General features: G+C 37.4%; 1 protein-coding gene and 1 long non-coding RNA gene across 2 annotated transcripts; one reads left to right on the top strand and one right to left on the bottom strand.

Annotated features, from left to right (window-relative positions):
* Positions 1-502: 502 nt before the first annotated feature.
* On the top strand, positions 503-21,365 carry LOC122316717 (exosome complex component CSL4). The gene is made up of 6 exons (XM_043133457.1): positions 503-857; positions 1,908-1,982; positions 3,090-3,178; positions 12,143-12,227; positions 15,311-15,392; positions 20,963-21,365. The coding sequence occupies exons 1-6, from the start codon at positions 687-689 to the stop codon at positions 21,052-21,054; spliced, it is 594 nt and encodes a 197-aa protein (XP_042989391.1). The 5' UTR covers positions 503-686; the 3' UTR covers positions 21,055-21,365.
* A 2,059-nt stretch (positions 21,366-23,424) lies between these two features.
* Positions 23,425-24,713, bottom strand: LOC122314697. Its single transcript, XR_006243861.1, has 2 exons — positions 23,936-24,713; positions 23,425-23,786 (listed from the first exon to the last, which is right to left on the bottom strand). It is a non-coding gene; the product is annotated as an uncharacterized LOC122314697 (long non-coding RNA).
* Positions 24,714-25,175: the final 462 nt, after the last annotated feature.

The following is a 25,175-nucleotide window of genomic DNA, read 5'->3' as shown; positions in this document are numbered from 1 at the left end:
AAGTAGCCCTATCTCTAGACAAACATACAAAGATTGAGACCCAGTGCAACATTTGCTTTCCTTCATTTACTTCCCGTTATTCACTTTCAGACATCAAACAAGGAAACCGAAAAGAAAAAAGAACCAAATCCAATAATCCACAATACTTAGCCGAAGAAAGTGAACTAAATCAAAACCAACATTTGAAGAGCTAAAGTTCTGATAAGCTTCTTCTGATTTTCTGAAAATAAAAACGATGGGTTTGCTTTCTATCAAATCATAAGTAAAACGATGAGTTTAGAGAGAAAAAGCGTACGGTGGGTTTGCTTTAGAAACAATGGGTTTAAGTTCTATTTATTATTTTAAAAAAGTCACGTTGGCAAGTAAAATTTGGTGTGGGGGTGTGCGCGGTTTTTGTATAGCAGTTCTCTTTTTTAATTTCTTTTTTATTTGATTAAAACGGTGAAAGTTGCACAATACTGTTTAACCGAACCCTAAAACGAAAAATCTCAATATCTATTTTTTTATTGGTTGGGGTTTTTTTTTTTCAAACAAGAGGACATAGCGTCCGGTTCCCCGCCGCTCTAACTGCTCTTTCTCCATTGCATCTGGAACAGAGAAGTCTAGTTAGTAATGAACCCTCTATTGCTGCTGCTGCTTCTGCTGTAACCTGTTTAGAGAGAGAGAGAGAGAGAGAGAGTGAGAGAATGAAAGAAGAGGGAGAGCGAGAGGTGGTGACACCTGGGGAAGTGCTGGGGAAGGCATCCGATGTGAGAGCAGGGAGAGGTGCCTACTTGGCGCCCCACAACAACTTGGTCTACGCTTCACTCACCGGCTTCCGCCGTGCCTTATCCCCTTCCCCCGACTCCCCCGACCAGGTACTTTTTCTCTTGCATCAACAAATTTCTATACTTGTACTGTTTTTGTTATCTACGCTAAAAAAAGTATCAACTTGGCTGTTCAGTGGGAAAATCTGCTTAGAGTCGTGAATTATCTTTGGAAATGCTGGAAAACTTATATCATATTGCTATTTTTCCTTAATCGACTAGGCATAGAATTTGTATTCATTATTTGTATCAGTTGAGCGACTGGTTGGACATTTTGGAGATACTCGGATTTGGAATTGAATTTCTGAATTGATGCGTAAGTTTGAAGTTTAAGACTCTGTATACATGAAAATAAGAAATAATAGGTGAATTATCATATTCAAAAGTTGTATTGTAATTGAAATTTATGATTTGTAAAACAAAAGCCTAGGGAATGTTTTGGACTGGACTGACTTAAGTGTTTCATTTGCCAGAGAAACATAATCAGTTATTCGAAACAAAGCTTTTCTTGCGCCCCCCCCCCCCCCCCCCCCCTCCTCCTCCTCCCCCCCTCTCTCTCTCTCTCTCTCTCTCTCTCTCTCTCTCTCTCTCTCTTTCCTCTGTTCGGTTTATGTATTGTCTTGCCGGTCGTGGTACCCATAACACAATTGTAGGATTTAATTATTATTATTTAATTACTGAACTAACATACCTTTTTAGATTCTAACGTATCTGCAATAGTGGCCCGTGTTATTAACTAGTGACAAGTACCACCTTCTTTGCTCATTCATTTTTCTTTAAATGATCGATTTGTGTAATAAATACTATATATTTTATAGCTAGGATTCGAGTTTTTAAATAAGTGACAATCTGACTGGTAGCATATGCCAACTGATAAGGGCTGGCCCCCCCGAGTCTCTATGCTGGTGCAAACTCTGTGGTCTTAACAATTAATCAGAGTTTTGAGCTTAGAAAATATTCATGAGGAAAAAGAACCCACATGGATGTACGAAAACAGTTAATATTTCTCTTCAATTGCTAATTTAACTCAGTGGAAGTTTATCTCATACGCACTTGTTCTATTGGGTTCTTGTTGTTGACTTGGTTCCTTATTATTTACAGAGACCCACTGTGGAAATAACTGATCACAAGGCCCATGGTGCCGTTCCAGAACCGGGATCCATTGTTATTGCCAGAGTAAGTGGCCTGTTTGCAGACCCTTCCATTGTAATGTTGGTATCTGAAAGCCAATCATTATACCAGTATTTGGTTGATATATATCCTTAATGGTTTATGAATTGAAATCATCAAAGACTGTTAAATGACTAATTCATCGATTAAGGGGTGTTAAGAACAAAGGAATTGTTAGAAATCTATTGCCGCTCACGAGAAAGCAAGTCCAAAAGTACTCAAGAATAGGCGTGTCGTAAGGTGAAGCATTTCCTTTTTGAGAACTTATGTTATAAGAAATATTAAACAATAATTGAAAATAATTGAAAATATTATGTGTGGATAAATTATTTTCAATTATTATCCACATATGTTAATAATATGTATAAGAGCTGAAAGGTTCTTCCAAGAATATAACATCTGTATGCATATCTATTTATAGACATATTTGGGGCCTCCCTCGATATGTTATGCCACTCATCTTCTGGTTGTCCCCCTTTCACACTTGTTAATAAAGACTATTATTACTGATAAATTTTTATTTTGATTGGCGCTGTGTGTCTTGGAACAAAGTCTCGACTAATACCGGGGATGCACAAGCTCTTGATAAGGACTTTCCTACAAGTGCACATTCGGTAATTCAAGGGGAAATACCCCCAGTTTGATAGCCCCTAAAAATTGTTTGCACCCAAGGGCTCGAACTTTAGACCTTAAGGGAGCATACCTCCTTGACCAAGGCCCTTACTGCTTGAGCCAGCCCCTAGGGGTTTACCTGTAAAAAAAAAAAAAAAAAAAAAAAATTAACTTCTGGTTGTCTTATAATCAGAGAATGAATCATGTTATTAAGTTTTCAGGTAAGAGATAAAGACAAAGTTTCACTCTTTGGTCATATTCATTATCCTCTTAAAGCCTTTTTTTTTCTTTCCTTAAAAGTATTTCAAATTTGGCTACATGCTTTAAATTGTGGCCACTGAATATATGTTTCTAGCTCTCTGCTTCATTATTTGTCAGGTGCTTTCTTGTTGCTATCAAGTTTAATAATTAATAACTTGCTTTGTTTATCTGAACTATGTTCACTAGCATGCGTGCGCGTACGTGTGTGCGAATCTCATATTGTTTTCCTGATTATGGTAGGTTACGAAAGTGATGGCTAAGATGGCTTCAGCTGATATCATGTGTGTTGGTCCCAAGTCTGTTCGAGAAAAATTCAGTGGCATAATTAGGTGTGTATCATGTTTTAAACATAATTATATATGTAAAACATTTATTTAGTGAGGGAAGAGTAGGATTCATCTAAGTGCATATTAGGCTTGTTGTTTCTGAAATAAAGTTAAATTACATTTGTAAATTTTTAAAAATTGCTAGCTCCTTCCATGCCTTTTTATTCTATAGGCTTACTTGAACAACTGGGTTTATACATATAAAATAAAAACTGGGTTTCATAGAATCAGTTGCTATTGGTTCACTAAACTTTATAACTTATTGGCGTTACTTGCATGATGATAATATCGTCTCTGGTCTTAAGAATTCTGCATCTGCTGAGTGGATCTGAATGGTATTAAAAATTTTATTGTTGGGTTTTTGTAATTAGTTAATTTCTACCTTTCTATCTCGATGGGAAGTGTGAAGGCTGCCTCAGCCTCTACAGTGGAGTGACAGTGGGGTGCTGACCCTACCCAACTTCTTTTTTTGATGACGAGGTATCTGAGAACTTTCACTGCCCTAGATAAGGCTCTGGTTCTCGACTAATTCCCGAGGTAAAAGACATCTCCGCTAGCAAATTTGTCACCTTCACTGCGCTGCCTTGTTCACAAGGACCAGATCAGCCAGGAGCAACCCACCTGTAGGGTCTCCTTTCAATGCCTTTCTTGCCCAAATTGGGGTCTCTAGGGAGCCTTTTAACCTCCTGCTCAGGAGGGCCCCTACCCAACTTCTTAATGTTATAATCTTGAATATTTTTCTTTTTTTTTTGATAAGTAATATAATAACATAAAGTTTTGATAACCTTATGAAACTATTTTATACTCATTAAATATTTGGTAACATAAAGCCAGAATTGGATTTTTGCCATTATTGTTAAGGGTTAGAGTCATGAGTTCAGACACATAAAGATTTGTAAGTTGAATTTCCATTCTCCTTGTTCTTTCTGGGGACCAAATGGAGCCTATCCTTATTCTAAACTTGAGATTTTAGCGCTTGAAAAATGCCTTTCCTTGGGTGTTACATAATGAATCTCTTTCAATTGGGTGGTATTCCAATGGAACGGAGGCTAACTACATGTGGCTCAAAGCGTTTAACTGGGAATTTCATTTTCAGAGGTGCTAGATTGCATGAATGATTTTAAATTAAAGAGTAGTTTTAATTCTGTTGTGGTTTGTATTGGGGAAAACAATCATGTCCATTTCCATTTCTCTTCTTTCCACTGCTGATTCTACCTCATCAGTTATCTGGTTATGATTTTTATGTAACGCCTATTTCTTTTAAGGGACAATGTGTTTATCTATATGCTTCATTTTGTTCACACATACTTTTGCAAGCTATTGATTTCTCATGATCAGGTATGTGTACTTGCATGGAAGCTTATAGCTTGATTGTAGCACCCCTTCCCATAGGGTCAGAAATCTCACTTTCATAACATTACATTGAGCCAGGCTATAAGAGGTCCACAAATACCTCCAAGTAAACTGAAAATTTTATTAAAACTTACTGATACTTTTAGAAGAATACAAAAGCTGAATCTTTGGGAAAGATCCTCAATGTCACTTTGTTCCAACGTAAATAAAAGTCTAAACTATTTGATGGACACTTATTGACTAGGACATGGTCTCCTTTGCTAGTTCTAGCTTGCATTCTCATCCTCAACCTCACTCATGACATTTAAAATATAAAAGCAAAGTGAACCAAATACTTAGTAAATAGATCCATCACACAGTAAATAGGTTAAAGCAAGTTTCCTTTTCAAATAATATTCACACATATCACAAACATTTTTTCTTTAACCTCTTAAGTGGCCAACACAAACCTACATCCCGTGGGTAAGGTTTACTAATAAAAGATCCTGGTTCCCTTTCCGTGGCAGGCACAAATTTTTTTATTTATTTATTTTTTATCAGTCTAAGATATGGCCATCACTTGATAAACTAGGCACACTCAAATCCTAACATACAATACAAGGTGGCTGCTCCCGTAGGTTAGGAGTGTTACGTACTTTTGTAGTATGAAACAATTTAGACCTATAATAGACAGGTTATTTGGAAATTCTAGAGAGGATACCTACTGACACTTGCCTTCAATTAAAATTATAGGTTGCACTTAAAACAAAGCCTTTAGATTATCATGCATAGGTGATTCTCTTGTATACGTCCTGTGTACTTGGTCTCTTGCCTACTCTTATTTTCAACAAAATTTTGTTTAACGATTAAAAAAAGAAAAAAGAAAAAGATGTTAAAATGGTGGAAAACACAAGGTGAGTGCAATGACTTCACTGCTGCAAAAAATAAAAATAAAAAAAGAAAACAAAAATTAGGGATGATTCATTCAACATTGTAGTGTAGAATAGTCTGAATTGCTTATGAAGCAGTGTCACCAGGGAGAGAAGAGGACTGTAATTTAGGATCTTCAAAATTGAAGCTCCTAATCTGCACAGCTGCATAAAAGGGCAGCTGGTGGCTGTTTTCTGAATTTTTTATGAAGAAGAGTGTTGAAACTTGAAAGTTCCTGCTTACCTATGGCTGTGGCAGATTCTGGGAAGAATTTTCATGGCTGCTACCTTGAATTGGTGATGAAAATATGAGGAAAGTGGCTGCAAAAAGGTCAGAGGACTTGGAGGTTAGTCTCCTATGATTCTCATTGACTTTATTTATTTATTAGAATATTAGGGTAAAATGGCAGAGAAGGCATCAGACTTAGGGAATACTTAGATTGATTTTCCGTCAACAACTAACTAACTAAGATAGTCTCCTTGATTCCATGGCTCTGACCAACTAAGTAAGTTTTCTCTCCGCACAACTTTTTCATGCACACCCGTAACCTCACCTCCGGTGCTTCTTGTCAGAGTTGAGTCACCTGTTTCCAAGGTGATTTCATTTTTTGGTATCTGTTTAGTCAATTTTGTTTTCATCTATGGAGTATGTTAGGCAGTTCAAGGTGGAAGCAAAATCTTTTGCTTTCTCATTGGAGGGGGGTAGTAGTATTTGAATCACTAAATGTAGCAGAAGATTGGTCACGTCCATCGTAATAAGCAGGGCTTTGGCTACATGGGTGGTACAGATGGTGGAGGAAGGGTTAGCCTCTCGTCAACGTGATACTTTCTTTAAGCAAAAGAGGATGGGAAATGGAGTCTTTGCTATTCAAAGGCACGTAAACGCTAGGTGGTGCTTCTTGCACTTGACAGAACTCGGGTACGAAAAGAAGAAGGAATCGGTAATGGTTCCTGAAGGCTTGAAGGGCACTGGTTGAGAGGATTTTGCTTACCACCTGGGCAAGTTGCTGGCCACCGTTCAAGAAGGGAGACAGCTGGGGACTTGGAGGAATAGAGTTTTCCACCCTTCAATGGGGCATCATATGCATCGGCACTGAGTTTGTCGGCAAGAAGTGTTCCTAATACGGTGGCTGACAGAACCCAGGCAAAGGGAGAAAGGCGGGGTAGCATAGGAAACCTCTTTAGCAAACCTACGACTGACATGGGTGGTAGGGGAGCCTCTGCCGCAAGTACTATGTTGGGCGACGTAAAAGGGGTGCTGTGGGAGGTCAGAGGCCATCTGTTAGGTCTTTCAAAAGAAATTTTTGCTCTAATGAGGAAAGTTGATTGGGCATAAGTGTGGTAATTGGCTAAGGAAGTGGGGTTGTTCATTCTGAAGAGGTTGAGAAGTTTGAAGAGGCCGCTGGACCGGGCCTGCATAGGAAGGGACTTGACCTTCCTTCCAGGGCTAGGCCCATGAACGGGAAGCCCACTAGGCCCATCAACCCTGTCTGGTGGGCAAAGGATCCCTCTTGGGCCTGAGCCTCCTCCTCAGGCTCGAGTGCCATAAACCCACTGGCACCACAGATAATGTCGCTGGCCCCCATCGACCCTTTCGGCACAAATAGTGCTCACCTAAAGGGCACGGTGGCTATGACGTTGATAGGGCTGGATCTGAATGATGCCGTCGTTTGTTCTCAGGCCATTGAAGGCTCGATGTCGACACAGAGTGGGTTGTCCTTCCTAGTCGCACCCTTGGGTTGCAACTTGGACCACTTCTCGGCTCGGGAGGAAGCTTCCATGATCCCTATGGTTGAAGCCCATGCTGGTCAACCCCCATTCAAAGCCCCCACTGGTCTCCAGCGTCACCAACACCCTAGGACCCCGGATCTTTTTCCAACGGCGGCAACAATCATGGGCACAAAACACTCTGCCAAGGGTCCTCTCTCAATGGCAATTTCTGAGATCCCTTCCAGGGTCCTTTGCACATTTGAGGAAGAAGAGGAAATTGTTTCTGAAAAGGAGGCTTTCTTTGATGGTAAGCCTTCAATTGGGTCTGATTCTTACTTGGCTTGCAAAGCGTATGGAGACATTGTGCCTTTTGCTGAATTGGGGGACATTGAGGTTGATCCCAGTCCTATTTGTTCTCTGCCTGTAGCTTTTCTGCGGTATGATCCATAGTCAGATTGGGTATTGAAGAAGGTTGAAGAGATTTGGCATTGCGCATGGATCTCCTGTGTTGGTTTTGAGGATCAACTTACAGCATTATTCACAGCCATTGTAGCAGGACAACCCCACTTAAATAGATCTGCCAATAAAAGAGAAAGGGAGCTTAAGAGGCTATCTTGTTCCATAAATTATGAATCAAGGGAAGAAAGCGCTAGCAGGGGGAGGATTATTGACAGGGTGAATCTAGGTGATCCATGAAGCCCAAGATCCTTTCATGGAATGTTCGGGGTTTGAATAACTCGAACAAACGCCTTAGAGTGAAGAACTTAATCCGGGATTGGAAGGCAGACATTATTTGTTTGCAGGAGACTAAATTGAAGTACGTTGACAGGAAAATTATAAGAAGTTTATGGAATTGTTCGTATGTGTGATGGACTAGCCTTGCTTCAAAGGGTGCATCAAGGGGCATTATAGCGATGTGGGACAAGAGAGTTGTTGATTTGGTAGAGGAGTTTATTGGTGAGTTTGTGGTTGCATGTTCTTTCATTAATTTGGATGATGGTTTCGGGGTTTTGTAGGTGTTTATGGACTTAACAATGACAACAGCAGGAAGCTTCTTTGGGATGAGATTACTGGTTGGTGTAGCTGGTGGCAAGGTCCTTGGTGCATTGGAGGCAATTTCAACATCACTTGGTTTTTGAGTGCAAGCTCGAGGGTTTCTAACTCGGGGTGGCTGGCTTTTCAGCTTTATTGTTTGAGCTGGACTTGATAGACCTACCGCTAGTGGGGGGTGACTACACTTGGTCAAATGAGAGGGCATGGTCTAGGCTGGAGAGATTCATTGTTTCTCCTTCCTAGGAGGCACACTTTCCCACCCTATACCAGAAATGCCTCCCCAGGCTTTGCTCAGACCACTTCCCACTCTTGCTGGACTGTGGGGGTCTTCATGAGGGGCGGAGATATTTCAAATTTGAGAATATATGGTTGAAGGTGGATGGGTTCATGGATAAAATTATATCGTGGTGGTTCTCCAATCAGATCTCGGGCACTCCCAGTTTCGTCTTAGCCGGGAAACTCAAAGCCTTGAAAAATGACTTGAGGATATGGAACATTGAAGTCTTTGGGAACCTAAATGACCAAGGGTATAACTTTTTTCAGGAACTACAACAATTTGAGGATAAAGAGGTGACTATGGCCCTATTGGCTGATGAAAAGGAAAGGAAAATGGTTGTAGTAGCTGAATTGGAAAAAATACTCTTATGGAGGAGATATCTTGGAGACAAAAAGCTCGTGCCCTTTGGTTGAAGGAAGGGGAGAAGAGCACAAAAGTTTTCCATCATGTACCTAATTATCATCAAAGAACCAATGCCATTGAGGTTCTTCATTCCGAAGGGAGGATTCTATCAGAAATGGTAGCCATAAAGGATCACATTGTACACTTTTATGACCTGCTCCTCAAAGAGCAACACCCTTGGTGGCCCAAGGTCGTTGGGCTGATTTTTTATTCTATTGATCCACCAAGTGCAGTTTGGTTGGACAGTCCATTTGAAGACAAGGAGGTGTTTAAAGTGCTAAAGGGGATGGAAAAAGACAAGGCCCCAAACCCAAATGGTCTCATAATGGCTTTCTTTCAGGCTAGCTAGGACATTGTCAAGGAGGATATCATAAAGGTGTTTCTTGAATTTCACTCTTTCTTGAAATTTGAGAAAAGCCTCAATGCTTCATTTATCGCCCTTATTCCAAAAAGGACAAGGTCAGTGGAATTGCAAGATTTTCGCCCCATAAGTTTGGTGAGTGGGGTTTATAAAATCATCTCCAAAGTGCTAGCCCAGCGGATGAGCTCAGTAATGGGGAAGATCATCTCGAAGTCCCAAAATGCCTTCGTAAAAGAAAGGCAAATTCTTGACTTGGTCCTCATTGCTAATGAATGTTTGGAAAGTAGAGTCAAAGCTAGCATTCTAGGTATCTTATGCAAGTTGGATATGGAGAAAGATTTTGATCATGTAAATTGGGATTTCTTGATGTACATACTTGGCAGGTACGACTTTGGGGAAAGGTGGTGCCAATGGATGAAGCATTGTATCACTACAGTTAGATTCTTTGTTTTGGTTAATGGCACTCCTGAAGGCTTCTTTAATAGCTCTCAGGGTTTGAGGCAAGGGGACCCTTTATGCCCTCTCCTTTTTATCTTAGTAATGGATGTGCTGAGTAAAATGTTGAATGGAATGGCGGATGGGGGTTTCATCGTGGGCTTCTCAGTAGGTGGCTCCACTCTTGGTAATCTCTCATCTACTCTTTGCTGATGACATGCTAATTTTTTGTGAGCCAGATCTTGATCATATTCGCTCCCTGAGAGCCCTCTTGCTTTGTTTTGAAGCCGTCTTTGGTCTCAAGGTGAATCTTTCAAAATCTGAAATTGTGCAAGTTGGCGCGGTTGATAACTTAAGTGACTTGGCTGATTTTTTGGGCTGCAAGGTGTCATCCTTGCCTATGAAGTACCTTGATCTCCCTCTGGGACTCCTTCATAAATCCAAGGTAATGTGGGATGAGATTGTCGAGAAGATTGAGTGCAAACTAGCGGGTTGGAAGAGACTTCACCTATCCAAAGGTGGCAGAATCACTCTTATTAAGAGCACACTCTCCAATCTACCCACATATATTCTCTCTTTATTCCCCTTGTCTGTAGGTGTGGCGCATAGACTGGAGAAGACCTTTTGTGATTTCCTATGGGGCAGTCTTGAGGACGTGAAAAAATTCCATTTGATCAAGTGGGAAAAGGTATGCACACCTTTGTCTACTGGTGTATTGGGGTTCGCAACTTGAGAACTTTTGACAAGGCCCTCCTAGGAAAATGTTTATGGTGGTATAATAGCTAAAGAGATTCCCTTTGGAGGGAAATTATCGACGTTAAATATGGGAGCATGCAGGAAGGTTGGTGTTCGAATGAAGTAAGAGGGACCTATGGCGTGGGTTTGTGGCAGGTAGGGACACACAAGTCAGATTTTGGCACGACACTTGGTGTGGCAAGGTTGCTTTGAGGGTTACTTTTCCGTCTCTTTTCAGGTCGCATTCGATAAGGACGTTGCAGTTGCTGATAATATGGCCCTCTCCTCCAACTCCACCCAATGGTCAGTGAGATTCACTAGAGTGGCACATGATTGGGAATTAGGAGATATTGCTGATTTTTACAGAGCATTACATGCGCTGAATCTCCATGCTGATGGAGAGGATCGTTTGCCTTGGTCATCTTCAGTGTACACGAGCTTCTCAGTCTGTTCCTTTTACAAGGTATTATCGGCACACTCTCCCAATGCATTCCCTTGGAAGTGCATATAGAGGACTAGAGGCTCCCCTAAAAGTGGCTTCTTTTGGTTTGGCTAGCGTCCCACGTGAAAATTCTGACTATCGATAAGCTGAGAAGGCACAGCCTTTACTTAACAGACTAGTGTTTCATGTGCAAACATGACAGCGAGTCAATGGATCACCTACTTCTTCATTGCGAAATAGTTAAGGTTTTATCGGATGACATCTTCACAAGGCTCGGTGTGGCATGGGCAATGCCTAGAAGGGTGATATAGTTATTAACATGCTAGAGAAGAATCCTAGGTAAGGGGTAGATAGCGGCTATTTGGAAGATGGTGCCTCTTTGCCTGATGTGGTGCACTTGAAATGAAAGGAATAGTCGTTGTTTTGAGGAGAAGGAGCAGTCACCGGAAGGGTTTAGGGACTTTTTTTTTTTTTTTTTATCATACCTCGCTAGTTTGGGCTTTTTCTATTGTACTGAATGGAACTTCTTTCAATGATCTCTACGCTGTTTTTCGCAGTTCTTAGCTTGTATCTAGGCTCTTTTGTATACCCCCTGTGTACTCGGGTCTTGCCTACTTTCATGATTTAATAATATTTCTTCTTACTTATAATTTAAAAAAAAAAAAAAAAGGAATTAGCTGACAGCCATCCTAATTGCCTGCAGATTCTTGGCTGTTCAGGGATTTCCTATGTTAATTGGAGGCCCAGTATACTCTCTTTGGGTTCTAGAAGCCTCTTTTACCTTAATTACAGCTAGGTCAATGGTTCCTATCTACATGGAGTTGGCAGTTTGCATAGCAGTCCCATTTAAGCAGTTTTCCTGCTATGCAACTGTCTAGATTGGATCCAATTTTAGCAAGTTCTGTTTACCTTGCCTTCTATAGCTAATTAAGGCCATAAATAAAGCAAATCAGCAATTGTAATAATACGAACCAGCACCTCTAATACAATTAAGCACGATTGACAAGGCTCAAGTGGTAAGGGTCTTGGTCTTGGTGGTATGCTCCCTCCACGTTTAAGGTTTGAATCCTCTTGGGTGCAAACAATTTTTGGAGGCTAAAATTTTTATTGTTAAGGAATATGCATAGCCCAAGTACACGGGACATATACAAGAGCAAATATTTTCATTGATATTATTGTGCTTCGCTGTATAATCTAATCTATATGGAAGTTGTACTTGATTGATCTATGCAATAGACATTTAGACCAAGCTTTGATTATTGTTGCACCCATTCTTTCTTTATCTTTGCAGGCAACAAGATGTAAGAGCGACTGAGATTGACAAAGTGGATATGCACTTGTCCTTTCGGCCTGGTGACATTGTCAAAGCTATTGTGGTATCCTTAATGCTTGGTTGGCCTCTGATACCATGAGCGATTTCAATGTTTTATCTAATTTATAATATTTATTTGGAGCACTTATACAAAATTATAATAATATATTCATTTGGGGCATTTTGCAAAAGAAACATCACCAATACCCTTACATGCATTGTTTTGGTGAGGCAGAGGGGAGTGTGGGTGGAGATTTGGTGGGGTAAATCATTCATTCAATGGCTTTTATAAAAAAAAAAAAATCTTTTGAATTTGAGACTGAAATTTTTAAGATATTCTCCTTCTTCAATTAGTTAAACTACTTTATTTTTCAAAAAAGACTGGACCTTATACTGATCATGGGTAAACTATTGGGTCCTGGCATGGTTGACTTGACAAGAAGGATGAGAAAAAGATTTAGTGGATTAGAAAAAACATGTACTTGTGCATTTTTAAAATTGATTGGTGAAAAGCCAATGATTTACCTTATCTGTATGATGGAGGCGCATTACACAAGTCAAGGATTTAACTGGGTAAAAGAAATGTCGTGTTTGCACAGTTCAAGATTCGCATCATACAAAAAAATTGTCCAAATGAATTTAACCTTCTGCCCTCTTTTTCTTTTGGCCTTTCTTCGGTTTGTGCCATTTGATAAAAAAAGTATGTCTTTGTCACTAGGTGATTTGAAGTAGAAGAAAATACAAGGATGGAATGCATTCATGTCAAAGGTTTAAGGGCATATTTCATCTATCTTGGTGGCAAAATATAGCGGAATAAACCTTAGCAGGCGCAAAGTTAGACTAGGAAGGCGAAGTGAAATTGGCTTGGACCATTGAAAGCAAAGCTTAGTTTACCTAGAAGCAATTTGTGTGAATTTTAAAATTCTATACTGTTTGGAGAGTAGAATCAAAACTAGAGTGCCCCGCATTTAATGCAAGCTGGACATGGAAAAGGCTTATGACCATGTGAATTGAACTTTCCTATTTTACTTGCTTGGGAGGTGTGGTTTTGTGGAGAGATGGTGTAGGTGGATCAAGCATTGTATAAGCACTATCTGCTTTTCTCCATTTTTGTAAATGGCACTCTTGGTTTCTTCAACAGCTCTCGCATAGTGAGACAAGGGAATCCTTTGTCCCCCTTTCTCTTTGCGATTACTATGGATACGCTTAGTCAGATGTTGGAGGCTTCTATTGAGAGGGGTTCTCTCTCAGGCTTCTCGGTGAGAAGCACTAACAACGGTTTTATCAATGTCTCCCATCTTCTTTTTGCATATGACACATTACTTTTTTGTGATTTGGACCCTGGCTATATTTAGTCAATGAGGGTTCTCTTGCTGTTTTGAAGTAGTCTCTGGCCTAAAGGTGAATTTAGGGAAGTCTAAGATGGTGCGGGTGGGTGAAGTAAGAAACATTAGAGGCTTGGCAAGTATTTTGGGTTGTGCAAGGCAGCCTCGTTGCCTATGAAATACATGGGTCTTCGTCTTGGGGCTACTTTCAAGGCAAAGACTGAGAGGAGGTTGAGAGGTTGGAAAAGGATGTACTTGTCAAAAGGGGGATGAATCACATTAATCAAGAGCACTCTTTCTAATCTTCCCACATATTTTCTGTCTTTGTATCCCTTCCCTGCAGGTGTGGCTAATCAGATTGAGAAGATTTTTGAGCTTTCTTGTGGGGAGGAATTGGAGAGGAGGCTAGGTTCCACTTGGTTAGTTGGAACAAGGTCTACTCCCCGGTTTCAAGTGGAGGGTTGGGGTTCAAAATCAGGGGATCTTTAATAAGGCAATTCTTGGGTAATGGTTATGGCAATACCATCAGGAAGGGAGGTCTTTGTGGAGGGCTATTGCTAAGTCCAATGAAGTGAGGGGCGCACATGGTGTTGGTTTGTGGAAGAATATTAAATATGGATGGGAGGTTTTTGCTCGTTGCATTAGAATTGCGGTTGGAGAGGGATCCAAGGTCAGATTTTGGTGTGATACTTGGTGCGGTAATTCAGCCCTCAAGGTTGTGTTTCCTTCCCTTTTCTGGATTGTTCTTGATCAGGAGGCTTTGGTGTTGGATCTTTTGGACAGCTATAGTGGATGTTCACAATGGAATGTTTTCTTAGAACTGCCCAGGATTGGGAAATTGGAGGTATTGCTGACTTTTTTCAGCTTCTTGTATACCTCAAGCACTGGTAGTATTGAGGAGGACAGGATGCTTGGAATGGTTATTGGGGATAGGAAGTTCATTAGGCAATCTTTGTATAAGGCTTTGTCATGTCAGAACCCTACTCTGTTTCCCTGGAAGTGTATTTGAGTAAGGTGTCTCCCAAAATTGCTTTCTTTGTTGAACTGCATCTCTTGGGAAATATTGATTATGGACAACTTGAGAAAGTGTGGACTTATTGTGATGGATTGGTGCTACATGTGCCAGAAGAGTGGTGAATCTGTGGATCATCTATTGCTTAACTGTGAGGTGGCAAGGGTGTTATGGGCTGAGATCTTTAACAGGACCAGACTTATAATGGTGATGCCTAGGAGGGTGGTCGACTTGTTTGCTTGCTGGAAAGACCTTTAGGGCAATCCCCAAATTGCTGTATGTATGGAGAATGCTTCCTTTATGGGTAGCGCTCTCTGGATGAGCTTAGAAGTTTCTTTTCCACACTTTATTTCTTTGGGCTTCTGCTAGTATTTTCAATGGAGCCAAGCTTTCATGACCTTTTTATTTTTTATTTTTATTTTTTATCATTTTCTAGCTCCTAACTTGTAACTAGGTGTTCTCAGTTGTATACTTCCTATTTACTTGTGCTATGCCTATTTACTTTGATTCAATCAAATTTAAATTTACCCATAAAAAGAAAAGTCATGAGAACTTTGTTAAATGTGAGTCTTATCAATTTTTCTTTCTAGGCAATGATGGATAGATTCTTATTAGTTCATTGTTTGGGGGAAACTTCTAAGTCATCAATGTAGTTTCTAAGAGCAAAATTGAATGAAGTTGGTACTTGGTAGCAACTTAGAAATCTGTCTTTTTTGTTAGTCCTGCATCGGTATATTTTTTAATTCCCATTGACTTTTTAAATTGATATTTTGAAAAAGGGAGTTCTCCTTAAGATAGTTTTTTTATAAGCTATCCCTTGGAGATGCACGGGCCTATTATCTATCAACCGCAAAGAATGAATTGGGTGTTGTGTCTGCGGAGAGTACAGCAGGTAAGAAGCTTTTTTTAATGTTTTCTTATGAAAATTTAATCAACTAAGAATTTTTGTTTGTTTGAATTTATTGGAATTTTACAATAATTTGATTTTATTTGCACTATAAACGAGTAGAATTTTCAATTTCATGGTACAGTTATATGCTTTTCCATATTTTGATCAGAGTTTTCATGCATCTTTTTCCATTATAGTGTGTTTTTCCACTCCTTTCACATTCAAGTGCATTATATTGTTCTTGTTTTATATTAGTTTTCTTATAAATTGAACTCGATAAGATCTAGCCCAAATAATATTACCTGCGCTCATTAGAACATTATCTGTTCTTAACAATGGGATGAAGGGCAAGGTCATGCACTCAAGAGTCACTGGATTTGTTTATAAATTTACTAAAAAGGAGGAAGGAACTTGAGCATGGCGGACAGTCTTGTGACACAATGGTAGTCAGCCCCCTGTCATGTTCTATCCATTAGACTTGATGAAAAGGCCCCGATCTTTTTTTTAAAGGAAGAGGACAGTATCCCAATTTTATTGACATGCCTTTACGTATGGCAGAGGAATACCATATTACAAAAAAAGCCCAGGGTTACAAAAAAAAATCCCAAACAAAGCTTTAAAACCTCATTCTATCAGACAGCTAAAGTATTAACAGATGGATGACATAGAAAATTAACCCCATCTAAAATATGGTAAACCTGCTTTGCCAACCATCAAAATACCATACAGATTATGAGTTAGATGACAAGTTGAGGAGAAAGATAAGTTGTGACCAGCTGCACCAAGGTTTGCAAGTCCATCAGCTACTCCATTAGCCTCCCAGTGAGCCATTGGTTGCCAATATAAGTATAAGGATATCCTCCCAAATATCTATGGGCCTGTTTGATGTTGCAGTAGGAGTCTTAAAAAGTGCTTAAATAGTCTTAAAAGCTCTTTAATGGAAAAATTAGGTTGTTTGGGTGTTACATATTAAAACACTTTTTATCTCAAATAAGTTAAAAAGTATGTTTGAGGAAAAACATCATTTTGTCGTCCAATTTTGATGCTTTTCCTCAAACGTACTTTTCCAGATAATACGGAACGTAATTCGAATTTTAAAAAGACTGTTAATGGACGAAAATACCCATATAATTTTCAAGTAATTACAACTTTCAAACTTTTAAGGCTATGGTCATAATCTTTAAAAATTCAAATAATCATAATTTCTACATCAGAATACACTTTTTTAATCTATTTCCAAACAAACGTAACATGTTTGAAAGTGTTTTAAATATATAGTTACCAAACAATAAATAATTTTTTAATAGTAGAACTAATTACTAAGTTAAAGCTAGATTTCCCACCACAATCCCAAACATGCACTATATAGCTTCAAGGAGGTTTCTGCAGTTGATGAAACCAATTTACTGCAAGTAAAAAGTCTGTTTCTACTTCAAGATCACAGGCCCCTTTTTAACACACCTTAAACCAATCTAAGTTTACAGAAATACGCCTGTCTCTTCAAATAAACAAAACAAAGTGAAAAAGAAAATAAAGTTGACTTCTCCTTGCCTGAATCAAGGTGTGCTGTATCAGGTAAGAAGAAAGAAATTGGCTTGGGGGTGAAACAGTGAAGAGAACTCAAAGCTTTGGATGGCTGTTCTAAGAAATCTAAATTCACACTGTTTCATCTCCAATTAGCATACAGCAAACCCATTGAGCCCATTTTTTAAAACACGTCTTGCAGGTGGACTTCAATTTCTATCTAGTACAGATAGGGGTGGCGATATGTTACACGACCCGTTAATCCAACACGAACACGACATGATAATAGCGGGTTAGGATTTAGTCATAACGGGTTTGGGTCAAAACGGGTTGACCCATTAAGATACGATTGCTTAACGGGTTGATAACCGGTCAACCCGTTATAACACGTTAAGAAAGTTAAAATTACAATTATACCCTTATACTTAAAAGTAAAATTGTTAGAATTTCAATTTCGATATTTTTATTGTTTGAATTGTAATTTTAGACTTGTAGTTAGCTTTATAATTTTTATAAATACTGTGATTTTAAAATTTATATAAAATTATGCTAAATTTAATAAGGTCAAACTAGTTAATTTCGGACATATTCAACTCATTTACATAAACATTTTGAAATTAGTCGAATTGTATCGTGTTATATTTCATAATATTCACTAATAGGTCAAAACGGGTTGACACGACACGACCCGTTATGTTAATGGGTCGTGTTAGGATATGAGATTTTGACACGATAAGCTTAACGGATCGGGTTAGGGTTGAGCTATATAATATAATATATATGCTTTGACACGACACGAACACAACCCGTTAACACGATTTGACACCCCTAGGTACAGATAGAGAGAATGTTAGAGTCTACTGTTCACCTAACTCTATTTTATTTATTTTATTTGGCTTTCCATCTATTACTCTTCATCTCTTATTCTATCATTTAAAATCTTTGCCTCTTTCACACTTTGTTTCTTTTTAAAGTTTACATTCCCATGTGCATTCCTTTGATGTAACTTTGCATTTGCTGACTTGGGATACTCTTAGAAATTGTGGAACTAGGGAACAATTAGCACATAAATTTAAGGTGCCAACTGAAAATTAGAAAAAATGGTGCGTTGGTGGCCATTGGTGTAAAAAACAACTGTATTTGGTCATCAATTTTTAACGGTGTTGGTAAAAACACACTTCAAGTGTTTAGTTCCAAGGCTGAAGCACTTCTCTTACCAAAAGTGAAGCACATTTACAAAACCGTGCTTTTGAACTTAAATATATATATATATATATATATATATATATATATATCAGTTCAAGATCCGGAAAATGATAAAAACAAATATTCTCAAGTATTTGGTTGATATTAAGGATTGTTTACATACCATTGCTCCACATGTTGTCGTATGTGATGTATATACTTTGAACACTGCTATTAATAATATATGCTTTGGACTTGGTTTATGCCATTGCTCTCATTAATAAAGATCTTCTAAAAAATGCTTTGAACCTGATATAATAGCTCAAGTTGGTTTTCTAGATGGAATGATATTTGATTGCTTATGTTAGAAGTCAATACCCACAACGCTTGAGCTTTTGGTCATGGCCTTTTTAGTATTTTATTGAACCATGTACTTTAATTTATTGTGAATATTTAGTATCATTGTGTGTATATTTAGTAAAGCATGACAGAATTGTAAAAATCTTATGTAATTAGTTGAACTTGATTTTTATGTTGCTTAATAATCTAACAAATTGATTTAATACGCTCAACATACTACCACCTTGCTTCTTTGAACACTTTTTATCATATGAATTTTCATCAACTTTAAAGAAGTGCGCTACTTCAATCAGGTGTGCTTTGCGCCTAGACTCTAGACAGCATATGCGCTTAAGCGTGCCTAATGCTTTCGCCAACACTGGTCTGTAGTACAAGCCTAGCCCCTACATTAGCTTTACTCAGTTAGGTACTCCCCTGGGCATATTGGTTGACCTTTCAACCAGCAGCTATTGCTTGCATTGTATTTATTGTTTCAATGAATTTACCTGCAATATTACCCACTGTGTCTTGAAATCATCACCATAGCCATGCATTGCACGAATTGTGTGCGAAAATAGACAGTGACCAAATTGGGATAGTGGTATAGCATCTAATACACCGTTAGCTTTGCTCATGCTTTGCCGAATGTGTTACTATCACTGGTTACCTTTTTTTTTTTTTCCCTTTTCCTTTTTCTGCTGCCTTTTTATCTGTGTGAACAGGGTGTAGATAATGTGTAAGCTGTTCGATGGCAAGCATAATGAGTATGACTAGGGTTGAGCAAAAATCCAAAAATCTGACTCCACTCCAGCTCCACTCTGACTCTAACAAAATAGAGTCAGAGTGGATTTCTTTTTTAATTTTTAAGTTGGAGTTGGAGGTGTCGCTAGACCGACTCCAACTCCAACCTGATCCGACTCTGACTTTGCCCTCCGACTCTAACTCCAATATTGTATATATGTTATAAAAATATGTATTTATCTATATATTTATCATATATATTAGTATAATTATATAGTTATATAACTAGAACTTGTATAGTTGAATTCAATAATATACTAGTATGAGCTAATTATTATAAAATAATATACTTATACTATAATATAAATAGACTAATGATAGTTTAGTATTTCTAAACATTATAGTTTTACTACTATACATAATCAATATAGAAATAAGTTAGACACTATTATTTAAATAAGCCTAGTATAATAAGTTAATAATACATAATACTAAATTACTAAAGTATAATAACATGTAATTAGACACTAGAAAGTCTAGTATATAATTGAGTTAGAAATAAGTTAGACATTAGTATAATAAGATGTAATTAAACACTATAGTATAAGTCTTGTATAGAAATAAATTAGACACTAGTATAATATGCTAATAACACATAATACCAATTTACTAAAGTATAATAACATGTAATTAGACACTATAAATAAGACTAGTATAGAAATAAATTATAAATAAGTTACACTAGTATAATATAATAGCATGTAATACTATAGTATAATAACATGTAATTAGACACTAAAAATAATATGTAATACTTTAGTATGATAACATGTAATTAGACACTATAGTATATGTTTAGTATGAAAATAAGTTAGATATTAGTATAGAAGTAAATTAGTAGTAAATGATTTAGTTTTAGTTTTTAATTTTTTCAAAAAATTGATATTTGAAAGCCCCGAAAAAATTCTTTTTTAAATGAGCTAAATATAAATCTAAAAAAAAGAAATCAAAACCTGAAAGCTCAAATCCGACTCCACTGACTCCCCCCCGCCCAAACAAGTCGGAGTCGGATTTAGGGGAATCCAACTCTGAATAAGTTGGTGCTCACCCCAAAGTATGACATAGTGTAAGTTCTAATACCCCTACATAGTTTTGGGTTGTGGACCGAATACAACCAAATGTATATGATTAAACCGTTGCTTCAAGTCATTAATAGATCTCAGGACCTATTTGTTGTTAGGCTGGTCAATTGAATCATATATTATTTGTTTCTCTCCTGTCCCAACTTGCCCTTAATGCATTATCTTGCAATTGTAGTGTATTTGGGAGAGTCTGTTCAAACTTACATGTTTTGGACATATTTGTCGGCTTGAGTTCACATGGATTTTGTTTATTAGTAGGCATCTAGCCTTCCTTTGCTCCTTCAACGAGTCTCTTTGTGGCAATCTTAATCAGTTTTTGCTTCTATCAGCAACGTCAATGATTTATATAAAATACTTCGTTCTCTTTCCAGCTGAAATAGCTACAATTGTACTTGAATATAAACTTTGATAATCCTAGCTACTGACCAACTTGCTTCTGTTTGGATGTAGTAGAGAACCAAGCCTGGTTGAACAATTTTGTTTTTATGTATTGTGTGATTCTTTAGATGAAAGTATAAACATTCATGGCATCAATGATTATTGCATACCTGTTTGCAACCGTTTTTTTTTTTTTCAGCTAGCATGTGCTTTAGCCTATAATATCTGTGCATGATGCCCCCAACTTTTGATGTTTCCCTGTAGGTGCAACGATGGTTCCAATAAGTTGGACCGAGATGCAATGCCCATTAACAGCCCAAATTGAGCACAGAAAGGTTGCTAAGATCGGAGGTTGACAGCCTAAAATCAAACTAAGCTAGATAGTGTTCGATGTTTCTTATATTCCCCCAAGGATATGCTAGGGAAAGTATGCTTTGGAGTTTTTTATTTTAATTGCAGAATATAATTATAGTTTAATGCCAGATTCAGTATCCACCTTCTATGGTTATGTTTGCAAGCTGTATCTTCCATTAGTAGCTGAGTACTATATAGCATTTTCATCGGCTTTTGTCGTTGACTTGCTGGTTTGTTTTTTGGGTTCACGACCTAGGAAAATTATGCACTTCTTGGGTGTACAATTTTATATGCAACTTAAGCTTTTGGTGAAGTGAAACGCTCATATGCAGCACCAAACCGTGGAGGTGCAGGAGTGGTAGCAGGAAGCCCTTTCTCCATTGGAGGCTCTTCCTCACTTGAAGAATTTTCGGGTGTTGGAACATTTGTGAACTTCCTTTTGGCACAGTCCTTGAATTTCATCTGTGAATAGTCAGTGATACTGTCATAATTAGAAGAAATAGAGATGAAACCTATGTACGCCGTGTAAAAGGCAATATGATCCTCCTTTATTTGACATGGCCAAAATGGCCAATGATCTCAACTCTATAATGCAATATGATTAGGATGAGATATGTGCATGAATGCATGAAAAAGACTTGACAAAATGCCTAAAACTTTTAGTAGAGACAAAAGGTCAAGCACCTGGTGGGCAACCCATCAAATTGGAAAGGCATAATATCGTTACCCACCAAAATCCATCCTTAATACATAAAGTTTAAAAGAAACTCAGAACCCAATCATCATGCAAGACAACTCACAGCTCCAAACCAAGAGATTCAAACCGAAACACTAAATGCCCATGTAAACCCGAAACTAAATTCAAATGGATGAGAACCAAACCCTAGGAAAAAAGGGAAGAGGAGAAAAGAGAACTTATCGTGACCGAGAATCGCTTAGAGGATGATGTCTATGTGATTTCTAAGTAACGAAGTGATCTAAAACACGAGTAAAGGTAGTAACTTGTATTCTGCTAGGGCACACAGAGTGAGAGATGTGGGAGAGTGGATGATTGACTATTGGGGGCAATGGTGCTGGCCAACTAAGTCTTAGACTTAGTAAGTGAATTTACCACGCACATGAGCCTACGACTCAGAGTCCCACTGGGACTTAAAATGACCTTACTAATATGACTCCTAGACATATATTCATGAACAAAAAATGTAAAAAAGTACCTATGTAAAAAAATGCCAAAAGAATAATAAACCAAAAACAAAACCACAAAATTCTCAAAATAATAAAAGCTTAAGATTGAGCCAAAAATAAAATTTAAGAAAATCAAATTCAATCAAGTCAAAGCACTTGCCTAAGTGCATCACATGTCCAAGCATAAATATCAGTCACACAACCAACATAAAAAATACACTCTCTCATTTGCAACAAAGTAAAATGAATGTGAACTCCCCGTCTGTTCATCATGACCAAAGTCTGTGTGGGTGTGTGAGTGAGGTTACTTACTCCCATAAAGAAATATTTCATTTTTATATTTTTTTTATATACTTTATTTTCCTTTTTCTTTATATATTTTATTTTGCATAAATACTCCCACGTGGTTTATCTCCCACCTTAAAGGTCAAATTTTATGCTAGGGTCTAAATACTTTGAAAGAATATCTTCTCTAAACATATGGTTGCTCAACCCTTGACATGTCTATTTTATTGCTCATCTTTTTCCATAGTGAATAGAGTAATAATTTTTTTTTGTAAGGACTAAAGGGATAGATGGTGTTTGGCCTTTTTTCACAATGGTGAACTACCAACTTTTTCTATTTGGATCAAATCTTTATGTTCGGCAAGAAGATACCTCTTGATTTTTAGTACTAAGTTCAAGTATTATTAGTCAATTTAAGGTATAAACTCCCTCTTTAGACAAAATCTATGCAACTTTATAGAACATACATAATGAAATAATATGGAAAATAAGTTCCTTACAGTGCACTAGAGTTTTATATTGGCAAAATGAGTCATAGGATCTACACTCACATTGTAGATTGCACAAAAATAGATAGATGTTTCGGCTTCAAGTTTAGGAAGTGTGAAGACCCAAGTACTCAAGACTTGGCACACCAAGCATGAACTTTGCTCAACTGAACAAAAATAAAACAGAAAAACAAATCAAAATCATGTAAAATAATGTAAAATGAAGCAAAATAAAAATATGTGAAATGCATGTCCTAGACTAATGATGTGCAGAAAATAATAGAAAATGCAAGTGTGCTTATCACTTAATGTCACACACACCTATGACTCTTTTTTAAAAACTCAAACCTTAAACTATCTAATGGTTTAGTAAATAAGTCAGCAATTGATGCTCAGTGGACTCAACCAAGTCTCTAATAAAAATGGTGTCTAATGTCTATATACTTGATCCAAGAGTGCTGAACAGGATTTTTGGAGATACTAACTGCACTTGAGTTATTACAATAAATAGTCATAGTATCTTAAGAAAACCCATAATCTTGAAGTATCTTTTTCATCCAAAGCAGTTGAGTGCAACAACTTCCAATTGCTATAAACTCAGCTTCAGCTGTAGACAAGGAAATTGATTTTTTTTTTTTTTTGCTCATCCAAGTTACAATATTTCCACATACATAGAAACATCCCCCGGAGTTCTCTTTCTATCATCAGCATTTCCAGCCCAATCCGCATCCGAATAGCTAGATCTTTTGATGAAGAGAGTCCTATAAGCTTGTCCTCTAGTGAAGCCATGTTCAAGTAAATAAACTGTCAGTCTTTCATACCAAGCACGAGGTGCTTGTTTAAGCCCATAGAGAGCTTTCTTCTACTTGTAAACATGAACATAATAGAGATGATTAATGAAATCTTTAAGTTGTTCAACATATACCTCTTCTTATAGAATGCCATTTGAAAATGCACTCTTGATATCCATTTGATATAACTTGAAATTTAGATGACAAGTAATGGCAAGAATTATGCGAAACGAGCAACTAGGGCAAAGGTTTCATCAAAGTCAATTTCTTCCACTTGTGTGTAGCCTTGTGCAACCAGCCTAGCCTTGTTTCTTATAATGGTTCCATGTTTATCTGACTTATTTTTGAAAATCTACTTGGTTCTAATAATGTTGTAATTTTCAGGTCTAGGTACCAACTCCCAAACATCATTTCTTGTGAACTGATGAAGTACTTCGTGTATGACATTGACCCAACTTTCATCATCTAAGGCTTCATCTACTTTCTTGGGTTCAACCTGCGACAAATAACACATGAAAGAAACTTAATTTAGCAATCTTTTTCAAAATTTCATACATTCATCCAGCTCACCAAGAATGTTCTCTCTTGAATGGTTGTGTGTAACTCTTAAGGAGCGTTCTTTGTTCTATGGAGGAGGAGTGACTCGCTCCAAAACAAGCAGCACAAAGACTATCCCAAATACAAAAGGATGTCACGTAATAATTAGGAATAAAATTCATAGATCATCTCCTCAAGGAAAGTATGCTTAAAATCAAACTCATACAATGGTGGAAGATATTTACAAAGAGAAAATAAAAGTGGTAGTATGTATAATGAATGGAAGATAAAATTACTAAGGTGAAGATTTTGAAAGGAGCATAATACAACTAAAATAATAAAATAAAGAGATATGGAAAACAACTTCGGTTTCAAGGATCCATCTAATAATGTAGAATATTGTCTCCGATTAATCTATTTCAATTAAACTAAAATAATGATTCTATTTAATTGGAAGATTTAGAAGTTAAAATTAATCACTAAAGATTAAGCATAAACAATTGATGATTAAAATATTTACAAATTCATTTGAATATCATGAATTCTTCAAGCATCCAATATATTCGAAAATCACAATGGATCAAGATAAATATATAGATAGTCAAAATTTATAATAATAAAACCATTCAATCGATCAAATTCACAATATAAACTCTATTGTTGATTGGAAACAATATCTAAATCATTATATTTTACCTCTAACCTCAGTATAATGCTAGAAAAGTAAACGACATAAGTTAAATAAGCAAATCAAAATTAACAAGAACTGGAGAGGAGGCTATAAGCAGGGGAGGGATGGTGAACCATAACAGTGGTATCACTCAACTGTGCCATCTC

The sequence above is a fragment of the Carya illinoinensis genome, chromosome 7, assembly GCF_018687715.1.
Source record: "Carya illinoinensis cultivar Pawnee chromosome 7, C.illinoinensisPawnee_v1, whole genome shotgun sequence".
NCBI classification, from domain to species: Eukaryota; Viridiplantae; Streptophyta; class Magnoliopsida; order Fagales; family Juglandaceae; genus Carya; species Carya illinoinensis.
This window is presented reverse-complemented; position numbering and strand designations above follow the sequence as displayed.

Bases quoted from the DNA above. Each gene is read 5' to 3' on its own strand.
- LOC122316717 (XM_043133457.1), top strand. From the start codon at position 687: ATGAAAGAAGAGGGAGAGCGAGAGGTGGTGACACCTGGGGAAGTGCTG. The intron at 12,228-15,310 runs GTATCCTTAATG...TTTTTTTATAAG, and splicing joins ACATTGTCAAAGCTATTGTG to CTATCCCTTGGAGATGCACG. The intron at 15,393-20,962 runs GTAAGAAGCTTT...GTTTCCCTGTAG, and splicing joins GTCTGCGGAGAGTACAGCAG to GTGCAACGATGGTTCCAATA.